Consider the following 22,223-nt stretch of genomic DNA (forward strand, 5'->3'; position numbering starts at 1 on the left):
CAGACACGTTTGTAATCACAATCAAATTAACCACTTCCTGGTCAATGAATTGTTTTTCGAATAAACTGGATGTAATAAGTTTCTAACAGGTTTTATTGCAAAATTTTAGTATAAAATGACGGATTTACCAAACTACATCCAACAGAACAATAAGCATAGTGTAAAGGAAAATCAGTATCACAATCTTATTGTCTTGAACATGTCGGTCAAAATGAATGTGACTTTGTCATCAATGCCCTTGACAATGACTTTTTTTATCAAAACTTTTAATAGTAGCACAAAGACGGCCAACTCAATTAAGTTTGAATTGAAAACAAACAACAAATACTTCTATTATTAAATATTACTTGGCAGCTGTCATTTTATCAAAACCTTTTAAATGTTTCTCATGTGACCTTCGAGAAACAGTTTTTGGTGTATTTTCAGTGATGTTTTTTTTTCTAATTTACTTTATTTTCATCATAGAACTAACATCCATACTATCAAAACTATCGTCATGTTATTGCAAGTCTAGCGTAAGAGTCTAGTTGCGAAATTTTCATTTATAGAATTAACTTGCGTTGTTCTAATTTGCTTTAGAAACGGGTTGCTCCAACATGTCCAATGACTGTAACTGCCATAGAGAATGCATAGACATTGTAATTCATATGTGTTCTTTACAATTGTTTTAGGAATAAAACATGAAAAGGATGACAGGATTTACTAAAAGTACTTAAAAATACGACGGACCCCACTAACCAATAGCAATCTGAGAAAGTACACGTATTTAGATAGAAAAAAATACAACGAACAACAAATCATCCAGATAGCTTGACTTGGTAATTACAATAAATGAGGTTGTGTTATGAAATGTTGGATGAACAGAAACCCCTACCCACCGAAACACTATCTCGCCTCCGATTTTTCTAGTTTAGAGCATATTCTGGGTATTCCTTACAGTAATACACACACTAAACATACTGCAAAGTCCAGCCCAAACAGACTGATAATCAACCTTAACAAAAGAGGCAACAGTAGTATACCGTTGTTTAATAGTCAACTATATCGATTTAGCGAAAACAAATCAGAGTCACAAAAACAAAAAACAACATAATTTTCAAGCCGAATCTTACTTTTATAAATGGTGTAACATCTCTGTATGCACCTTGTGATTGAGCTGATATGCATATGTTTCCCTGTCATTTATTTCAGTTCATTTACAGTCGTTGTCTTTGTCAGCGAATAAGACATATTGATTTATCTACCTTTTTTTCAGGTAAAAAAATATCAAGTAAAAGTAAACAAAATCGAAAGAAAGCCAGGCAATGCCATAAACAAAAAAAACAACGAGGAAACCTAAGATAAACAATAAGCAAGAACGATGCAATGTTTAGATTTAACACAATTACACAATTGGTGGACTGGAAATTTAAAGAAAATGTATTGTTTTAATCATTTTAGTCCAAATTTCTATGTGGCGAAATGCACGTTCAACATAGGCAGATGTTTTAGTTTAATGTTATGTTTTAATATCATAGATCAGTCTTTATATTTCATTCTGTTAATAACATGTAAATATGACTATTTAGCCCACTTGATGAATACCTTTTCTGTGCCAGATCTAACTGTAGATTTTTTTGTTTTATCTAAAAATCGAACACTTGACATTCATAGAATTGACAATTTTAATCACGATAGTATTACTTGATGTTAATCTTCTGATAAAGAAAGTTCATCTTATTCATCATTGCATGTAAATACCTGCGGTAACATTTTTATTGAAAAGCTTTCAAATTGATAATTCTAAAACTTAAAACTATCTGGTTGATCATTATTTTGTATAGTACATAATTCAAGCATTTTTAATTTGTTTCTTTAAGCATAATTCTTCCTAATTAACTGATTTTGTATCCCCTTCGCGTACGTTTTTACACGTTAAAGGCATCATAAGGATCAAAGATTGAAGTAGATATCAAGCTATCCTTCTTCCTTTCAGAGTATTTGAGGACTTACAAATGAGTTTAAATCCCATTTTAGGATGAACAAAGAATAAGCGACACAGATTCGCAAATGAAACATTGTTTAGTTTAACCTCAGAATTAAGTCTAATAATTTGTAGTATCAGTTCTGTATAACGTTTGTTTTATCGATAGAGAACGGTTGTATTCAAGATGTTACATATTTTAACATATCAAAAAGATTTAAAACGTTTTTTAAAAGTATTGCAACAACGTTACTGCATGGTTAAATCTACCAACCATTACAAGGGGTTTAACTGTTATTCTGTTATGGGGCATTTTAATTCTTTGTTATCTGTTATTCTGAAAATATATTTACTGTTAGCTGTTATTGTCTTATTCTTTGTTAGCTGTTATAGGACTATTATCTATTTTGTTTTCTGTTATTATGATAATCTATTTGCTGTTAACTGTTATTGAAAATTGGAATGTTAGCATTTTGACAGCCAATCTTCCTTAGAAATTGAAAATAATTGAAAATGATTGTGATTTGAATGGATAATAGTCTCATTGGCACGCTTACCACATCTTCTTACAATGTATATCTATTGGGTTCTTTCTACTGGTAATATCGGGTGGCCCTGTATTTGCAGAAGAATTTCAGTAACATACATCACATAAACATATTAAAATCAATTGGACCCAGGACCATTCCAGTATATATTATTATTATCCTTTGTAATAAATTCCGTTGTCTGTGAACATGTAACATTTTGTACAAATTATAATTCACTTATTACTTGTACAATCACTTATAGTATGGCTTTTGTTATAAAAAAAAAAGCATTGGTACACCCTATAGATTTGTTTTATTCAATGACCACATAATAATCTTTATGCTGTACTATTACACCACTGTCCCTGATTAGGGGAGGATTGGACACCAACTAGCATGCTTAAGTTGACGCAGTCACATTCTGTATGTGCCTATTTCCAAGTCAGGAGACTGGATTCAGTGGTTGTAGTTTGTTACTGTGTTACTAAGTTTCTCGTTCACTATTTTGTGGATAAATTAGGCAGTTAGTTTTCTCCTTTGAATTGTTTTACATTACTAAGTGGTATGGGTTTGAATTATGGCTTTGGGAATTATACAACATCTTTTTCTTTTAGCATTTATATTATAAGTGCTACTCCCTCTCTTTTCATTTACATGAAAGAGAATCCTGACCACCATATTTTTAAAAGCTTGTTAACTGCTTCACATGGCGAAAATTGAAGCTCAGAAACCATTGATGCAAATAAAGATGTGTCTTCAGTTTAATTTTTCGACAAATACCCTTTTAAAAATCCTACAGCCTCTACAATGCTGTACCCAAATTTTCTATAATTTCACATAAGATGCATGATTGGTGCTTCACTTAGTGTCATCCAAATTTTCACTAGGTCCAATTTCTATTATATTATCAGAATTGTCACTTGAGTCAATTTGTATTATCAGAATAACCATAACTGGCATGTGTGTGTCAGTTACATGTCCTGTCTCCACTGATCTGGGTATTTTGGTATTTTATAAGTAAGTTTTATCATGAGGTCATTAAATAAAAAAAATATATTGTGCATCAATGTTTTTTTTTATTACTTGTAAAGTACAAATGTATATATATTGCTTTTCAGAAATAAAAAATCTAAAAATCAAATTAATAATAAAGTGTCACTGGCTGCACTACTTTCAAAAATTAAATAAAAAAACCTAAATCATTAAAAATTGATCCCTCAAATCCCCTAGATTAAAAATATCCCAATATCAAAAACAGAAACTAGTAATTTCGTTCAGAAAAATTCAACATCCATACTATAACTTATTGTACAAGTTACGGAAAAAAATCAACCAAGGCAAAACTGCCTCAACGGCCGAAACGTCTTGTTTACACAAATTACATTTTTCTAGGTCCATACCACAAGTTATATACTAAGATCTACGAGTCATCTACTGGATTGGTCCTGGACAGATTTATTTTCATATTTCATTTACTGTTATCTGTTATTGTCCCTTTTCAATTCCTTGTTATCTGTTTTTCACCAAATTAATTCACTGTTTTGCTGTTATGTGGACCCCCCTTGCCCCCCCCCTTACAACAACAAAAATCATACATACACAGCTGATATGACAGGTAAACCACATGCCACAATACATCATGTACTAGGAAACAAATATATTTCAAAGGTTAAACTACTATACACAGGGATATTTTTGCGGCACTGTTTTCACTATTTTCGCGGAATGATTTGAATCGCAAAATTAAATCTACCGCGAAAATTTCATGGAAAGACCGATTCATGAGCTGAAGATCAAACATGAACTTTCGTGATTCATAACATCATAGCCGGTATGCATAAAATTTATTAAGATTTGTTCCAAACAAACGGATCCTACGATACATAAGTATTATAGTTGGATATTTCAATTTAAGTGCTTTTATGCTTTTATGCATATTAACCAAGTTTTACAGATGACAGATGTATAAGCTAAAATCCACATTTCACTTCACTTCAAAATGAAAATGACAGCGTTAAAATTGAAAACATTAAAATTTAAAAGAATTGCAACCCAAGCAATTGGACGTTCTGGATATTGTTATAAAAACACATTGTTACCAGTTTGTATGTGAGACATATCAATTGGTTTTTACGCTGCATAGCGCAATCCGATCACAATATTTAATCATAAGAAGTGAAAATGTCAGAATTTAATTCATACTTATTTAGGGCACTTGTCTCTATTTATTGCGTGTGTACTTTTGCAATTAAATATGACTATAAATAACTCTAATTCTACATTTACATTAATGATTAGACAAATACTGGTTACTCATTTCAGCGTTACAAAAATGATTTCTGATTGCTTTCATCGCCTTATTTACGATAAATTCATACATGAAATTTATATAGGACAAGGGGGTGAAGCGAATTCAAAACGCCACGAATTTAGATTTGTTAGGTAAATCGCCACAATCTTTTTGCTGAAAATTTTCTTTTTGTCGCAGTAGCCTGTGTTTCTTGCAAATTGTTATCAATATTGTTTATTATTTTTTCTTTTCAAAATTTCAAAATTAAAAAATATATATAAATATTTATGTTATTCGCAATTTTAACCTGAAAATAAAACACAACGCGTCAGAAATTGTCGAGAATGGTATCATAGGTTGTTGATTCTAACTTTATTTATATATTTATATACGTATATCAGTTATTTAATTGTCAAGATGTATTGTCCACCCGTTTTAATAATGAATAAAGTTTGTGATTTTTTAGAAGCATAATAGTTTTCATGTAATACGGGTTGTTGCATACGGCATGGGTCGTTTCATTACGAACTGAAACCTTATAACGGAATCAAATAATTCGTCTTTTGACCATAGAAAGGTCAGCATTTGTATAAATGCGACCCGTACTGTAAATATTGCAAATTAGAACATAGTAGTAAGGGGCATTAGATGGTGTCGTAACCGAGTAAAGAACGACGGTTATTAAAGTTAATTTATCATAGCCACAGAATCTTAACTGTAATATTTACAAGTTAAACCCCAATGATAACCGGCATCAAATAAATTCATAACGTTGGAAACTTCATTTAAGTTAAACTCGAATTGAAACAAAAAATATGATTATTACCATTTCGGTACAAAAGTCGATCATGATTACTGCACTTTCAGTAAAGCAAATGTTTTAGTCAAGGTAACTGGTTCTTAGTCTCATTAATTAGTCTAGACTTAATCGTGTCAATAGAAAGGACATAGGACAAATAAAATCACTTACAGCATCATATTGAGGTCAATTGTATGGCCAGAAATACCTGTTTAGTTACTAATGGATTCAAATCCCTCTGTGGGAAAAACTAAAACAAGCAAGTTTACAAATGTAATATTGTTGGGCTATCAACTTTTGACGACAGACAAAGATTGAGAGGATGCGTGGTACATACTATCATCACTTACGACACACAAACAAAACAGGAAAATGATAAAGTAAAATATACACATGCTACACTAACCTCATATACTGTGTTACAAACCCTGATGAAACCTACGAGCAGAAGTATAACTCTTATAACGAAAACTATTTATATATATAAGTTGGATCACGCTATCACATTAAAATTATGTTCAAATTTCGCTTTGATGTCATGTTTTTCCTTTTCATGTAAGAGAGTGAAAATTTCAAAATAGTACAAACAAATAGTTCTTCGTTAGCCCTTAAATCCTAAGGTTGATTTTGGTATGGAAATGTGTTGGTCTGTCATGTGTTCCAATAAAATGTTTTACGACTAAAGTTGATTGTAAGTGTGCATGTGTTGGTCTGTCATGTGTTTCGATCAAATGTTTTACGACTAAAGTTGATCGTAAGTTTGCAATTCACAACAATTATCGCGTCTGGTTTTGTACATATTTAATAAATCATTGTCAATGCTGAGGACATTGACTGTACAGGTGATATTCTCGATAAAGATCTTTGGTCCAATGATAGTCAATTAAAGAACAATTTTCCGTTTTTGCTATGTACAATGGACATTCGAAACTCCGGTTTTTGCAGGGGGTGTAAAATAGTGTTTGTCTTTATGTTGGTTTTCATCTGTATATGCTGGCGTTGTCAGTTTGTCTACCACTTATGAGATTGAACATACCTTTGGCAACTTCTATCTTTCGTTTAAATATATGATTTAAGGATGTACTTAGGTGAGGTTAGGTGAAAATTAATAAATTAAGAAGTTAAAATTAATACTATAAGCTGGTAGAGCATCAATTAAGGATAAAAATAAACAATATTGAAAGGTCATGGACCTCCTTTTCAAGATATTTGAGAATTAAAATATGACGGGAAAAGGCTGACTCGGACTTTTACCCTATATTTGCATTGGTATTATTCGGTCTCAAAACAAAAGAAAGAAAATTAAGAATCTTCTAAAATTTTGGTAAATGACCTTTCATGAGCTATTTAGTCATATTTGAAAAAATAAATGTTATTTAAAATTTAAAATAGGTATTATGGGGCAAAATATTTTACATTGTATTGTATGGTAAAACACCAAGGAGTCCGAACATTTGACACAAATTCCAAAACCTCACCTAAGTACATCCTTAAACGGAATATCAGATTATTGCTTAATGACCACTAAGATTCACAACTTTGCTTTAAGTTTTAAGTTTCTTTTTAGGGTTATTGAAACCAAAACAAAACTGTAATTCTAAGGCTATGGATCTATTGTACCCTCTTTTGATATTGTCTTTACACAACGGTGAAACTAAATATATATCCAATTGATTTTATTTATGTCATTCCTGTTCATGTCTTAAGTTGCAAATTGCTGTCAAAAATCAAAAGGTGAGCGAAAGCTAACGCAAAATCAATATTGTCAATATTTTTTATGACATTCTCGTGTTCTTGTCTTTTACTTTTCGTGCATTGTTAAACTTGTTTGTTCTTTCATTTTTGCTATTTCCTTTTTACGCCTTTTGTGTGTCTTTGTTACATATATGACGTGGCTTTTTCTTGTCATTATTTTTGCTTATATGCTTGGTCTATATGCCATTTTGTGCTTCTTTGTTACATATCTGTTTGTTTTAAATGTTTGGGATTAAAACACAATGTTGACTGCTTTATTTTTTACATGTTTACCTATTATGTCTGTTTGTTTTGTTCACGCAACATTGTCAATATAATGGAATTTGATGCGACTGTCATACAGGTGAGAGGTTTAGCTAGCTATAAAACCAGGTTCAATCCACCATTTTTTACATAAGAAAATGTCTGTCCCAAGTCAGGAATATGACAGTTATCCATTCGTTTGATGTGTTGAGGCTTTTTATTTTGCCATTTGACTAGGGACTTTCCGTTTTGGATTTTTGTGATTTTTTGTTTTCATATATACAATGTCAGCGCGTAACATCCATTCACGTCTTTCCGTCAATATTTGCTTTATTTATGTTAAACATAATCGTTTTATTACATATGATAACATATATAAAAGTTTTTATTGCTCCGTTTAAGAAATTGTACGCTGTAGAAGCTATCCTTTTGTTCTTAAATGTTTTAACAATGAATGTATGGCATGAATTCATTAAAGAAAACAACCCGTTTTTACGAAAATATTTTATACTTTTAACAATTTTATTATATAAGATGTAATTCGCTATGCTTAACAAATATGACAGTAAGCTAGTCACGATGGATCTAAAGTTTAATTAGTTGGATATTTTTCATATAATAATCACTGCGTCAATGAAATTCCGTGTGGGACAATAGGTGAGTCATTCAAACTTTGGTCTTGGTTTCTAGATTTTTAGTAAATGAATTTTTGATTCCACTATGAATAAGCTTGAAACTTCATCTGACTTAGAAGAACTCATTTAGTGACTATATTGAACGCATCTATCCCATCAAACATGAGATACAAAGTTAGCTCAGCCTCATATCTTGACTTTCATCTAGATATTGCTGTTGTATACTCTATGGTCGGGTTGTTGTCGCGTTGACACATTCCCCATTTTCATTCTCAATTTTATTGACAATGCTAATCGGTTGAAAACGACAAAAGAGATGATTTCAGCTTCCCAATTGTGAACTTTCCATTTCTATGTAGCAACGTTCCAGCAGCACATGCATACGGAGTATATATCTCCTAATTGATACGATATTTCCGCGCTTGTATTTCCTATCATGATATTTTCCTTAATATAGGGTTGCTGCTCACAAGGAAACTATGAAACCAAGAGTTCCAAATGGTGAATTTGTAATCATTCCTTGGTAAATTTTACGGATGCCATCAAGAGTTGGTTAACCGTTATGGAATATCCGTTTCACAGAATATATCGGATATGTTCCTTATATCGCAACTACAATCCCGTTCCCATTTCACGAATGTGACCTACCGAATAAGAATATTAACCAGGTTTGTAATAACATGAGGAACACGAAGGTTTGTCTGCTTGTCTTCTTTCCTTTTTACCCAGGCGTTTTCAGTTTATTTTCGATTTATGAGTTTGACTGTCCCTCTGGTATCGTTCGTCCCTCTTTTGCAAAATGTGGAACAGGATCTGCTTAGTCTTTCGGAGTACCTGAGATCACCCCAAGTTTGGTGGGGTTCGTGTTGATTAGCCTTTCTGATCTAGTTTTTTAAGTTGTGTCTTGTGTACTATTATTTGTCTGTTTTTCTTTTTCTTTTTTAGCCATATCATTGTCAGTAAATTGTCGACATTTGAGTTTGAATGTCCCTCTAGTATATTTCGCCCCTCTTTCTGCTCTCTTATTATTATTCATATAAAATAGCATCCATGACCAAAAGTGTGTCATGATTCTAAATGCATGTCATGTTAGGCTAGTGTACATTCGAATAACAATTTATTTTGGACAAAATGTACACGTATCAAGCTTTCATTTCCTAACTAAAGTTATAGGGAAAATGAAGTCCAACAACACTAGAAGTTCTGATCTTCTTTTAGAAACATTACCTCTTTAATTCGATCAATACATACGTTTTACCTATTTTAATTTCAATACATCATGTTTCATACTATAGCATATTCAGAATTTGAAGATTTTCCCTTACAGCCAGAAGTCTGCTTAGTTAAGAGTTCAAGTGCATAGATGTTTCGGTTTCTAAAAAAAACACATCATTTTAACATTTTTTTAATTTTATGTATAATTTTGTATATTTTGTATTACAGTTTTGCTTATTTCACTAAACTAAAATAATGTACAATTCGTGAACGTATTTTCAATGTTTATGCAGAATATTTACCACTTTCATAAGTAGAACATCGGTAAACTACTTTCATATTGATTAGTGACGAGAATGTTTACTACTGCAACACGACTTTCATGATATATGTACAGACATTTAATTATTCATGTTATACGATTAGTATCAATAAGTGTACCCCTTCTGTCTCTAAAATGATCTATGCCTTTTGATAAGTCTCTCTGGAACGAATTGTACAATTCAGGGTCGTTTTGTCTTGTTTCTTGTATTGTTGTAACAGCACGATGCCATCTTGTCTTTGGACTGGAATAAATGACTTTTTGTCGTTGTAAATTTCTGTTCCTTGACATTCGCATGTTTGCCTGCCAAAATTATATATAATCTTAATTCAAATTTTGTTCCAATCTTGTACTTCGATATAGTGCTGATAAATATTACATTATGTCTGTAAATCAAGTTCATAAAATAAATTTATGTTGGTAATATGTATTTTTTTGTATATTATTGTTCTTTACAGTGCAAAGCTCTCAAACGTTTTCTCATTTTTACTTTCGATACTTTATACTACAGACTAAGCTAAGGAACTTTAATAAAGATACAATAGATGTAACCCCGCCGCATTTTTTGCGCCTGTCCCAAGTCAGGAGCCTCTGGCCTTTGTTAGTCTTGTATTATTTTTAATTTTCGTTTCTTGTGTACAATTTGGAGTTTAGTATGGCATTCATTATCACTGAACTAGTATATATATTTGTTTAGGGGCCAGCTAAAGTACGACTCCGGGTGCGAGAATTTCTCGCTGCATTGAAGACCTATTGGTGATCTTCTTCTGTTGTCTTCTCAATGGTCGGGTTGTTGTCTCTTTGACATATTCCCCATTTCCATTCTCAATTTTATGCACAGTAAACGTTTGTATTTATATGTTGAGCTTTTTTCTGTGGTTCTTTTTGGGGGTGGGGGTGTTTTGTTTTTTATGGCGTTCTTTTATTCTTGGTACATCTTATTTAAAGCCATATAACAAGAAACACAAATAAATAACAATTTCATTAGACTTTGAAAATCTCATCAATTAATAATGAAAGTCTGGATTCCAATAGTTTCCGTCAGACTATCTTATCATTTTCTATCATGATTTTCTTGATAGAGGGTTGCTGCTCACAAGGAAGCTATTAAACCAAGAGTTCTAAATGGTGAAGTTGAAATCATCCCTTCGTAAATTTTACGGACGCCATCACGAGTTGGTTGACCGTTATGGAATAACCGTTTCACAAATGATATCGGATATGTTCCTTACGTCGTAACTACAATCCCCTTCCCTTTCATGAATGAGACCTACCGAATTAGACTATTTACCGGATTTGTTATCACATAAGCAACACGACGGGTGCCATATGTGGAGCAGGATCTGCTTACCCTTCCGGAGCACCTGAGATCACCCCTAGTTTTTTGGTGGGGTTCGTGTTGTTTATTCTCTAGTTTTCTATGTTGTGTCGTGTGTGCTCTTGTTTGTTTGTCCTTTTTCATTTTTAGCCATGGCGTTGTCAGTTTGTTTTAGATTTATGAGTTTGACTGTCCCTTTGGTATCTTTCGTCCCTCTTTTATCAAACAGTAGAAATAATAAAACCAAACAAGTTTAACAATGGTTGCAGTCATCACAAATAATGAATATGTAACAACTTAAACTAACTACAAGTTGGTTTATTTAGAATAAATTGTGTTTTAGCTACTTGTATAAATTATTGCGTCACTAAGTTTAAAGTTTGTATTAACACATTATTTTTGCCTATTGTGGCCCGTCACCGCTTCCCTTCTCTCAACTAAACCTGTTCTGAGCACTATCAAACAACTCTACTGTCATAATGGGGCGGGGGCAGCTTACATTTTTGGGGTATTATTTTAAAGACCTAACAACTTTTTTGGTGAAAGGGAACTTTGATCTTGAGTATAATTTGCAAAGAACGAAACCTAGCAAGTGGGCATACTAATGACACTCAAGACAACAAAAAATATGCCATTAATATGTTAACACCGATCTTCCAAGTTCATTAGGACTGTCTTTGTGTCCTTTCGATGCTTTTTTGTCGTTTTGTTTTATCCTTAGAGCCTTTGACACCCTTTTTGTCGGACTGACGGATCTTGTTTATTTTATATTGCTGTTATCAAGTCAAGGTTGTTTTTATGTATTATTTCACCTTGGCTAAAACATGTTGCCGTATGCTGGTCATTCCTTCCGTCGAGTAAAATAGCTTTGGGGTTCCTGGCTCATAAATTCTTGTTGCTATTATTACATGTCAGGTAAAATACTTAATTATTCATTTTGCAAATATAATGATGATAGAAAATGTCTACTCGTTATAATATTAATATTGAAAAGGTTTACGTTCGTTGGGACTTTCATGTTATTTGTATATTATACTTGTTCTGTCAGATATGACAAAAGCAACACGAGTACCTCACAACGTGTTTTATAAAATTGACCGTTTTATTTCGAACATCTGATTTGAATCAGGTAACGAACAAATTATATCATGATATAGTCTGATGTAAATAGTTAATGCGATTAGTACAACATTTTCATTTCTACAGCTCATATTTTATTTTGTCCAATTAACGAATTAAAAGAATGCACTTGCTATTAAATTATAAACATGGTTCCTTTATCAACTATTGTAAGTGTAAGCGGGTTTTTCATAACTCTGCATTTGAAAGAAAATAGTGTGTATCAAATAATTTTAGACTTTGCAAAACTTTGATCAAGCATTAGTAATGTCAATGCACTTATTTTATAACTATTTAAGAATCATGGGTCACACTAAAATCTGTTCTTTAAACAATCTGTGAAATCGAAGCGAAATAACTTTACAAGATGATAGAATTACGGAATGGTAACATATTTTCATAAAAAGCTAGTCATTTAAAAAAAAAAACGAAACCTGGTCTACCTGTATATAACCAACCAGTAAACACACTGATGTACAAAGTAAACGCTTACTATTCACAGGTATATATAACGACAAGAATTTGGGATATATACAAAGTTATCATTGATTTTTTTAGTCTTGTAAATTTAGAAGAAAACTATGTCACTCGAAAACAAATGCATTAGTGTACACTTACAAATACAAATCTAAAGGCATGACGAAAATACCAGACAACTGTTGGATTTTATAGTGTCCAAAGTCCAGTAATTATTGACGATACGACGGAACAACAGCAATGAGTAATATTGTATGCTTCGGTACATGAGTGGCAAGAACATAAATTCTAATAGTTCAAATTAACTTACGTTCTCTTCTTCTTGGTCTTTAATTAACTGCTGGAAAAACTGAATAATATTGTCGTCGTCTATACGTTGTTTATGGTACTGCAGTGAAACTAGACCCTACAAGGCAATATGTGAGGATTTACATGTGGTTAGTCTTAAAAATAGTATGCAATTGTTTCATGACTTATTAATAAGATGTTATACAAAGGACTTAGCACAAAGTAAATTACAAATGCAAAGAAAGGCGGAGAGATTTGTGTGCATTGTTTCCATGAGATAATGTGTTTGGAAATAAAATGAAAACAACACGTTCTTAATTTTATACTTCCGAATGTGAGATACTTAATATGCTTTACTTGAGTTGAAGATTCAGATACTGTAAATTAGAAATTACCGCGAGTTATTTGTTTCTGCGAATATTGCGTGTGGTTAGTATTTCAGTAATCTGAATTCGCATTAAAATTTCAGAAAAAATATCTTTATCCAGCTTTTCCTCAAATTGAAGAATAATATCTCGCATTTTCCCCTATTCTTCAAAAATTTCAATAACGAATCGACGACATGTGCCTAAATTAGCAGTATTTAGTGTGACTTCCATTTTCACATAACTAGAACACATTTTTATTTATTGACCAGCTGAAGCCCTCCTCGAGGTGGTGTGCTTTTTTCTGCTCTTTGGTCGGTTATTGTCTCTTTGAACTCATTTTCCATTTTCCTTCCCAATTTTATTCAATTCCATGTTAGCTTGAATCTAGATTTATACAAATAACATGTTCAATGACAATATCTTACCAGGTATGTTGCAAGGACAATACCAATAGTATATCCAACAACTACATCCGTCCAGTGACATCGGTAGGTACGTATTTCCCACAGACCACATACCAATGCCAACATTAGGAAGATAAAGGATAGAAACGGTCGGAATATTCGCCCTGAATGAGATTTCAGGGCTCTGTGAAAGTATAACTGTAAAATACATATACATTCCTCTTAAGTGAAGTTCAAATCAGCATACTTTATAAGATACTATACACAATTACACCTTATGTAAGAATGCTGCATTTTGATTGGTTGGGACCAGTATATTTTTGCACATTCTAACCTTTTTTCCTCATTTCAAAATAACTTTTTCATTACTGCCGGTGAACTAGCCTCAAATACCATGGTATTTGCCATTTTGGATATTCCTTTTTTACCTGCGCGAGCTTGTTCTTTTATTCATTGAGTGGTACATCTTATTCAAAGCCATATAACAAGAAAAAAAAATAAATAACAATTTCATTAGACTTTGAAAATCTCATTAATTTATAATAAAAGTCTGGATTCTAATAGTTTCTGTCAGACTTTCTAAGGTAGCAATACACAGTTAGAAGTTTAGTTTCGCATTATGGCCCCTGTGAATTTTTTAAATATGAAAGTTTTTGTACAATAAAATTGATTTTTAGATAATTGAAGAATAATATAGCCTTCTTAGTGGGTTTATATGAACATTAAGATTGTTTTTAACATGTTTTATAGGCCATTTATATGATTGACAGTCCGTATTTTCCTATCCGTACCTTTCATAGGTCCATACATTATTGTAGTGTTAATCAACAAAGATTTTGCGCTCGATCTTTTCAATTCAATTTTATGGAAAAACCAGCAGATAAGCATATGATTTTTTTGGGACCACTTGATAGATATAAACCTATGGATTCAGGAAAGGTATTACTGTAATTGATTGAAATTTTCCTTTAGACCAAATTTTGGAGACTTTTGTGACATGTTCACCCCCCTATTTTGCTATATTTTGTATCTAAGAAATGCAGATTGTTGCCATGGTTACACCCAAGAGGGATTATATTTCACCCTTATGACCATAAGTAATCAAATCTATGGAAGATTCTCTTTCTATAAGTATATACATGCATAACACACATATAAAGCCTACTTTGTTAGACAGGAGGGGAAAGAGGGTGTTTAAAAATTATGAGTGTCAATTTTAAGTTTTTTTCCTAACTGTGTATTGCTACCTAATCAAACAGAAGAAATAATAAAACAAAACAAGTTTAACAATGGTTACAGTCTTCACAAATAATGGATATGTAACAACTTAAACTATCTACAAGTTGCCTTATTTAGAATAAATTTATTCGGAACCTTTCTCACTTATCCCGATTATTAAGACAACATGGTTAAACAATATTGATTGAGTTAAACCGAAAACTGTAAGAGATATATACATATAAAGAGGGAAAAAAGACGTCTGTACAAATGAACGCTTTAATATTGGAATAACAATGACGTTAACATATGTAGATACCATGACGTTACAAAAAGACAGCACTAATGTACATGTATAATTCCCGCGGTACTGCGATTACCATTCACATGTACAGACAGTATCAATCAAAATCTATTCGGTGTAATTAAACAGATATATCATATTATGGAAGGGTAATTGCGAAAAATACCAGTCTTGGGACCAAATTTCCCTCACCTAGCGGCTTGGGATATTCACAGTCGCTTGAGTGGTATTATTCGCAAATACCCCTCCCTAACATGATATATCTGTTCATAATTTTTATACACAGAAAGAAGATTGTATTGCAGATTAGTCGTTGTATATAAGCTAACTGATAAAAAGTCTACAAAATTTTATATTCTTGATAAACAAAGTATAAAAACCCCAAACTCCTAGTCAAATTCAAAAAATGGAAGTTTATAAAACTACAATTCAGTAAAAACAACTTTTAATATTGCTAACACATCAGAACAGATGAAAATCAACCTAAAGGGAACATGCATATTCGGTCTTGAGAAACAAATTGAATAAAGACTTACAGAAATACAAATAAACATATAAATTTGGAATTCGTTATCGAATGGTAATAATAAAACTCGTACCAAAATATATACCATCCTATTGTATAGTTATGATCCAAACAAAACGTTATCAAAACTTTATTTCGTAAAAAATTGGTATGGAAAAGTCACCCATAAAGTTTTTTATATCGACTATGTTTTTGTTGCACCTCAGTGTTTCTGTTGTTCCGTTGTTTTTCTCTAAGAGTCGAGGTATTTATCTCGGTTTAAAAAAAGAAACAAATTCTGGCGTATTAAAAAATTTTAAACTTGTGCCTTTTGTTAGCTATTATTCGTGTGTTTCTTTGTCAATTGTGTTCTCCTATTTATTTATATTGTAGTCCTGTAATGTTGTGTTGTCATTTTAATGTTATATTTCACATGGCCATAAAAGAGGGAGGTTTGGCATGCCACAAAACCAGGTTCAACCCACCTGTGTGTGTGTGTGTGTGTGTGTGTGTGTGTGTGTGTGTGTGTGTGTGTGTGTGTGTGTGTGTGTGTGTGTGTGTGTGTGTGTGTGTGTGTGTGTGTGTGTGTGTGTGTGTGTGTGTGTGTGTGTTACATTTTAATGTTGTGTCGTTGTTCTCTTATATTTAATGCGTTCCCTTCGGTTTCGGTTTGTTACCCCGATTTTGTTTTTTGTCCATGGATTGATGAGTTTGAACAGCGGTATATTACTGTTGCCTTTATTTTAAAAAAAAACCGGGTATGTTTTCTCTCAATTGATTGATGGTTTGTGAACAGCGGTATGCTACTGTTGCCTTTATTTACAGCCGGCTCATATCTGTGACGTATCATTGTTTTTCTTGCGCTATGTATATAATTTCTGTCATGAATCAGTTTATTTTTATGTTATGTTTATTTTATTCATACGTTTTACATACCACAATGAATACAGATGAAAATGTTGTCATTGCTGAATATAAAGATGGAAACGACGACCTGAAATGAAACAGAGAAGGAAGGATAACTCAAATTGTCAAGAATTAATTCACGATCTCAACTTATACATAGACGGAAGGATAACTCAATTTGTCAAGAATTAATTCACGATCTCAACTTACACATAGAAGGAAGGATAACTCAATTTGTCAAGAACTAATTCACGATCTGAACTTACACATAAAAGTAAAGATCAATTTGTCAAGAACGAATCCGAAATTACAAGTCTGGAATAATGACTTCTAACTTGAGAATGTATATTTGATCCTGTTAATAGATGGTCCTATTAAATAAAATTATAAATAATGATATCATATATATATTTCCGTTGGAATAAATATTCTGTACTCTTCATTCCGTAAGGGGAACATGCATTATTTCTGAAAGTTGAAATAATAGTCACTTGTTTTCGATGCTTAATTCTTCGTCAAACTGGGTTAACAAATTTAGTCGTACGATTTCACAACTGCCTAAGGAATGAATTGAAAATTTCCTTATTTTATACCATTTCTGTTTTACGAATAAAGTTTTACACACTTTCTCTGATAGACTTGTTTTGGTAACATATATTTATTCATTACCAGACCTAGTCTATTAGAAATAACAACAAGAGAAGAAAAACGGGTACTTACACCTTGTAGTTTAAGACTAATGTCTGTACCAAAGCAGGAATATGACAGTTGTTATCCATTCGTTTGATGTGTTTGAGCTTTGATTAAGGAATTTCGTTTTGAATTTTCTCGGAATTGAGTATTTCGGTATTTTACTTTATATTATGTATTATTATTTGGGGTTCTAGCAATTCCCTCATTTTTTCTTTGTTACGTTGATGTGCACATTAAGTCGATTTGTGAGATTTGAACACTTGTTAACTACTGTTGCCTTAAAAATTTACCTGGCTAATCTTAATTTGATTTCGTCTGTTTGTGTACACAATTCGTCCCCACCATAATTAGACTGGATGGTACACTGTGTCATATTAGGTTTACATACTTCAAGAAAACTTGGTATTAATCGTCCTGTCATTAGTTTTATGATATCTACATAGATCATTAGAGATAAAATGCCAAACAGGAAAACACCTGAAACATAAAATGTGAACTAAGTTAAATATCAAATCTTTAATTGTTATTGAGAAAATAGCAAACGAATTGTAATATATGATCATTATTTAACCAATAGTATCATCGAATATCAAGTCACAGAGCAAATGTGCATGTAACATTTCGTGAAATAAACCCCTTCTTTATTCTTCATTGTCTTTAGAATGTTTGCATTCTTGTTTTGATACTTTTAGTAGATTTTCCAGGAAGTAAAATGAAGTAACGCTTAGATACATTTTTGATAGAGGGTACCTAATATGTATTATATGATCCCTCTAATGTCTTAACCAAAAACTTTCAACGTTCTAGATTTCTTATATATATAAGCTCAGCATATGAGTCAAATTTATCATATGAAGCCTTTAATTTTTTCAATTATGGAATAATTGTATATACATTATTGCATTAGGATGCACTTTAAATTACAAATAATGAAAGTATTAAAATAAATATATACAAGAAAGTTGACTTACCAGAAAAGCGAATCACTCGTCGAATAACTTGCATAAATTTCAAACGACCGGCTTTTGAAGATTTCTTTTTATCGCTTACAAAGGCCCAAATGCCAGTTTCAGTTAATAAAATCTTCAAATATAAGTACACGTTGTAATAATAACATCTATTAAATCATATATGTGCAGCAAACGATCTAATTGTAGAAACAGGGTTTCGAATTTTTGTAAGCCAGTCGAGCGTTTCGTATACAAAAGACTCGTCAGTGAAATTAAAACGTTAAAAGGGTCTAATAAAGAAGTTGAAGAGCATTGAGCCAGTTGATACGATAGTCCTAGACCTGAATTTTCTATCATGATGTCCTTGATGGAGCGTTGCTGATCAAAGGCTATTAAACCAAAAGTTCCAAGTGGTGAAGTTGAAATAATCCCTTACACATTTTACGGACACCATCACAAATTGATTAACTGTTATGGAATATCTGTTTCATGTTGATAACGGATATTTTCCAATTGCCGTAACCCATATCCCGTCCCCTTTTCCACGAATGTGACATTCCAAATTAAGATTTATTACCGAATATATTCTTACATATATATCACGACGGGTGACACATGTAGAACATCATCTGCTTACCCTTCCGAAGCATTATTGGGGTGCGATTTATTCTGGCTTTAATTCTATTTGTTGTCGATACTGTTGTTTGTACATTGTATCTGGGTCCTTTTCTTTTTCGCCATGGTGGTTTTATTTAAAACTTATGAGTTTGAATGTCAATTTGGTATCTTTTGCCTCTTTTTTCACTGATGAGCCTTATGTAGACGAAACGCGCGTCTGGCGTACTAAATTATAATCCTGGTACCTTTGATAACTATTTACACCACTGGGTCGATGCCACTGCTGGTGGACGTCGTCCCCAAGGGTATCACCAGCCCAGTAGTCAACATTTCGGTGTTGACATGAATATCAATAATGTGTTCATTTTTTATAAATTTCCTGTTTACAAAAATTTTTCGAAAAACTAAAGATTTTTTTATCCCAGGCATAGATCTCCTTAGCCGCATTTGGCACAACTTTTTTGGAACTTTTTATCTCCAATGCTCTTCAATTTTGTACTTGTTTGGCTATATAAATATTTTGATATGAGCGTCACTGATGAGCTTTATGTAGACGAAACGCGCATCTGGCGTACTAAATTATTATCCTGGTACCTTTGATAACTAATTATGCCTTCATCATGTTCATTCAAATGAACTTATGAGTCAGAGACGAACTAGACAGAATTTTGGTTAGAGCTCAATGCACTATTTAACCATATATTTTTTGAATGTCGGTTAAAATCCGTTTTCTTATGATTCAATATGGATTCAAAATTAAATTTATGGAACTATAGTAAATAATGATGCATCAACATAATGAGTATAGAATAGAAACATGTTTGGATCATAAATAAACGTAGGTAAAAGAAAATTGTCAAAAAAGGTGCAATTTGGTACCCTAATATTATACAGGACCAAGTCCAAGAATTAGTTACAATACGTATACTAGTACTCACGATGCCGATCGGTAAACAGAAAACTAATATATATATTAGTGCCTCAGGAATCTGCATATCAAAGGTAAATCCTGCCTCTTGTGATGTGGAATAACTTATATCATTGTCTGTACAAGAGAAGTTCACCTTTCGTATTGGGAAAACTGTTGTGAATCTGAAATTTAATTCAAATCTATATATGATATTTTACAGTTTCAAAAATAATCCTGTATATTGAACTCGCAGCATTAAATGATCTTTAAAAAAATGTTGAGCTATGTGTAAAAAGTACTCTTACATTTTTACTTTATAACAAAACATATAATACTACAAAAAGCGTAAGATGTTGTTCATTATAAAAGTCATTCAGCATATAGCATCAGGAACTCTTTAGCAACTGTGTAATAGTGGGAGACATGTAATTGTATCATCATTGCTCCAGTTAGAAAATGTAAAGAAAATTCTGAAACCTTAAATACTTCTTTCTAGATTGGCATATATGTGTGGATTATGTATCTCTTTGTTTGGAGAGAAATAATAGCATTGTATCAAGACTGTTAAACTTCGCCAGTAAAATTGTACTACTTCCGGTTCTATATTTTAGTTTGTTAATGTGTTTTTAGTTTTGTCTTTCTGATTGTTGTTTTTGAAGGGAAATATTTGTTAAATTGTAGCAATGTTTTTGTTTGGGTTTTTTTGTTTGGTTTGGTCGACCTATCTCGATCATGGTGTATGTTTTCTGTGTAAATTTGTCTTTTTTCTATTGGACTTGTTTTTCAGGTTAGTCTTCGCATTTTCTAATTGAAAAAATAGAACTTACTAACAAACCAATAATTACCTCAGAAAATACTCCAAAATACAAACAACTGCCAATATTATTACTTCTATAATAACTGTAATCATTATGGTACAGTTCCATCGAGTGCTGACTTCCGGTGTGCTCTTAACCTCTTGTGCTTCCTCATCGTCGGGTTCTGGTTCTACCATTGCTCTATAATAGAATGCAAATGAAGGTTTATTCAGATTCCTTGGGCATTCGGCACTCTTTAAAATAGTATGCCATTATTTGATAAAGGAGTATTGGAATCTGTCGAAGTTGAATATACCAGAAATATGTAAAACTTTTGATTCCCTGATGTCAGTTTTACACGAACAAGTAAGAAGGATAAGAATGGGATAGATATTTTTGATTTTATATGCTACTTTTGAAGAAGACGGTTACAGAAGAAAATTAAATGAATAAACTTACCTACCTGGAATATTATAATCCTATTAAAATTAGACTATTTCAATCACTACATATATTTATTGGTAATTTGTCTACATTAGTTAGTATTTTTCTAATATGCCCATCCTGAGGGGCTGCTTGAAGGGATCTTGAGCTACCTTACCATTAACATAAAAATAAACCATCAAAACAACATCAGATATAAATATGAAAAATTCTCTTTGAACCAAATTCTCTTTTTTTCATGGGTCCTACAGCCGTAAACAATGTGTGCAGAAATAGTTATACATCATACAATATATCCTAAACTGCCTGTTTGATATGACACATGTTGTAACAAATCAATATAGACGATTTCAAATGCATTCATAAATGTTTGTACTTAGCTGCAACAGCTGTTTCTATTATGTAAAGGGGGATAACCAGTTCAATAAATCAGTTGTATGACGCAAAAAGTGTTGAAATATTATTATATCATACAACCATCGCTAAATAGATAAAGAAAACAAATTAATAAAGAAATCCTGCTATAATTTAAATTCCCCTCTTAAATATCTATCAGTTGTACGTTTTCCACAAGTTAATTTTTTTTCTCATGTATTCCAATTGGCCGTGCGTCTATGGGAAACCTATAGGAACTAAAACTATCGCCATAATATTTCTGTCCATACTTTTGATAATTAACAATATTTAAATCATAATTTTCTATAGAATCGCAATGCAGTATGGTTGAAATTGAATTATTCCCCTTAGTGCGGTTAACGCTACTGTTTCACTTAAGGTAGCACAATACAAGGATTGTATACCTCCAATTCCCCAGTTTTAAAATGTTGTTACTTTCTTTATAGTGCGTGAAAATTTATAAAAGTTGTAGTTTATGGATACCTAACAGATTCCTCTTTCAACTTAATGCAATGTTAGTATCATACAACAATTATGTAATCAATTATAATGTTAACTGTGTCTACAAAATTTTACAAGAAATTTTCACTTTCAATTGAAATTAGCTTCTTCATGGATATCCAGAGAGGATTGATTTTATTATGTGTTGTCCATAGAGCCATTATCTACAAAAGGGTGTCTCAGATTTTGGATAGAATGTATAGATCAAGTTTTACACCTAATCAAACATTGTCTATTTGTATGTGGTAAGGATGT

General features: G+C 32.1%; 1 protein-coding gene across 2 annotated transcripts; it reads right to left on the reverse strand.

The window, feature by feature from the left end:
• Positions 1 to 9,607: 9,607 nt before the first annotated feature.
• Positions 9,608 to 21,391, reverse strand: LOC139525198 (phospholipid phosphatase-related protein type 1-like). 2 transcript variants are annotated; one of them, XM_071320397.1, is made up of 9 exons: positions 21,087 to 21,391; positions 20,676 to 20,826; positions 19,859 to 20,012; positions 18,324 to 18,435; positions 17,643 to 17,829; positions 16,690 to 16,747; positions 13,748 to 13,924; positions 12,977 to 13,072; positions 9,608 to 10,055 (listed from the first exon to the last, which is right to left on the reverse strand). In XM_071320397.1, the coding sequence occupies exons 2-9, from the start codon at positions 20,822 to 20,824 to the stop codon at positions 9,840 to 9,842; spliced, it is 1,149 nt and encodes a 382-aa protein (XP_071176498.1). In that variant the 5' UTR covers positions 20,825 to 20,826; positions 21,087 to 21,391; the 3' UTR covers positions 9,608 to 9,839. The 2 variants fall into 2 exon arrangements, with proteins under 2 accessions (XP_071176498.1, XP_071176493.1); XM_071320392.1 differs by having other exon boundaries at positions 20,676 to 20,828; positions 21,091 to 21,383.
• Positions 21,392 to 22,223: the final 832 nt, after the last annotated feature.

This window comes from Mytilus edulis, chromosome 1, assembly GCF_963676685.1.
Source record: "Mytilus edulis chromosome 1, xbMytEdul2.2, whole genome shotgun sequence".
Taxonomy (NCBI): domain Eukaryota; kingdom Metazoa; phylum Mollusca; class Bivalvia; order Mytilida; family Mytilidae; genus Mytilus; species Mytilus edulis.

What these genes read in the sequence shown, in the direction of transcription:
- LOC139525198 (XM_071320397.1), bottom strand. Translation starts at nt 20,824, where the DNA reads ATGGTAGAACCAGAACCCGACGATGAGGAAGCACAAGAGGTTAAGAGC. An exon ending in ACGAGTGATTCGCTTTTCTG is followed by an intron (nt 17,830 to 18,323) that starts GTAAGTCAACTT and finishes TTTATGTTTCAG; the next exon opens with GTGTTTTCCTGTTTGGCATT. An exon ending in AAGACCAAGAAGAAGAGAAC is followed by an intron (nt 10,056 to 12,976) that starts GTAAGTTAATTT and finishes TAATTTTGGCAG; the next exon opens with GCAAACATGCGAATGTCAAG.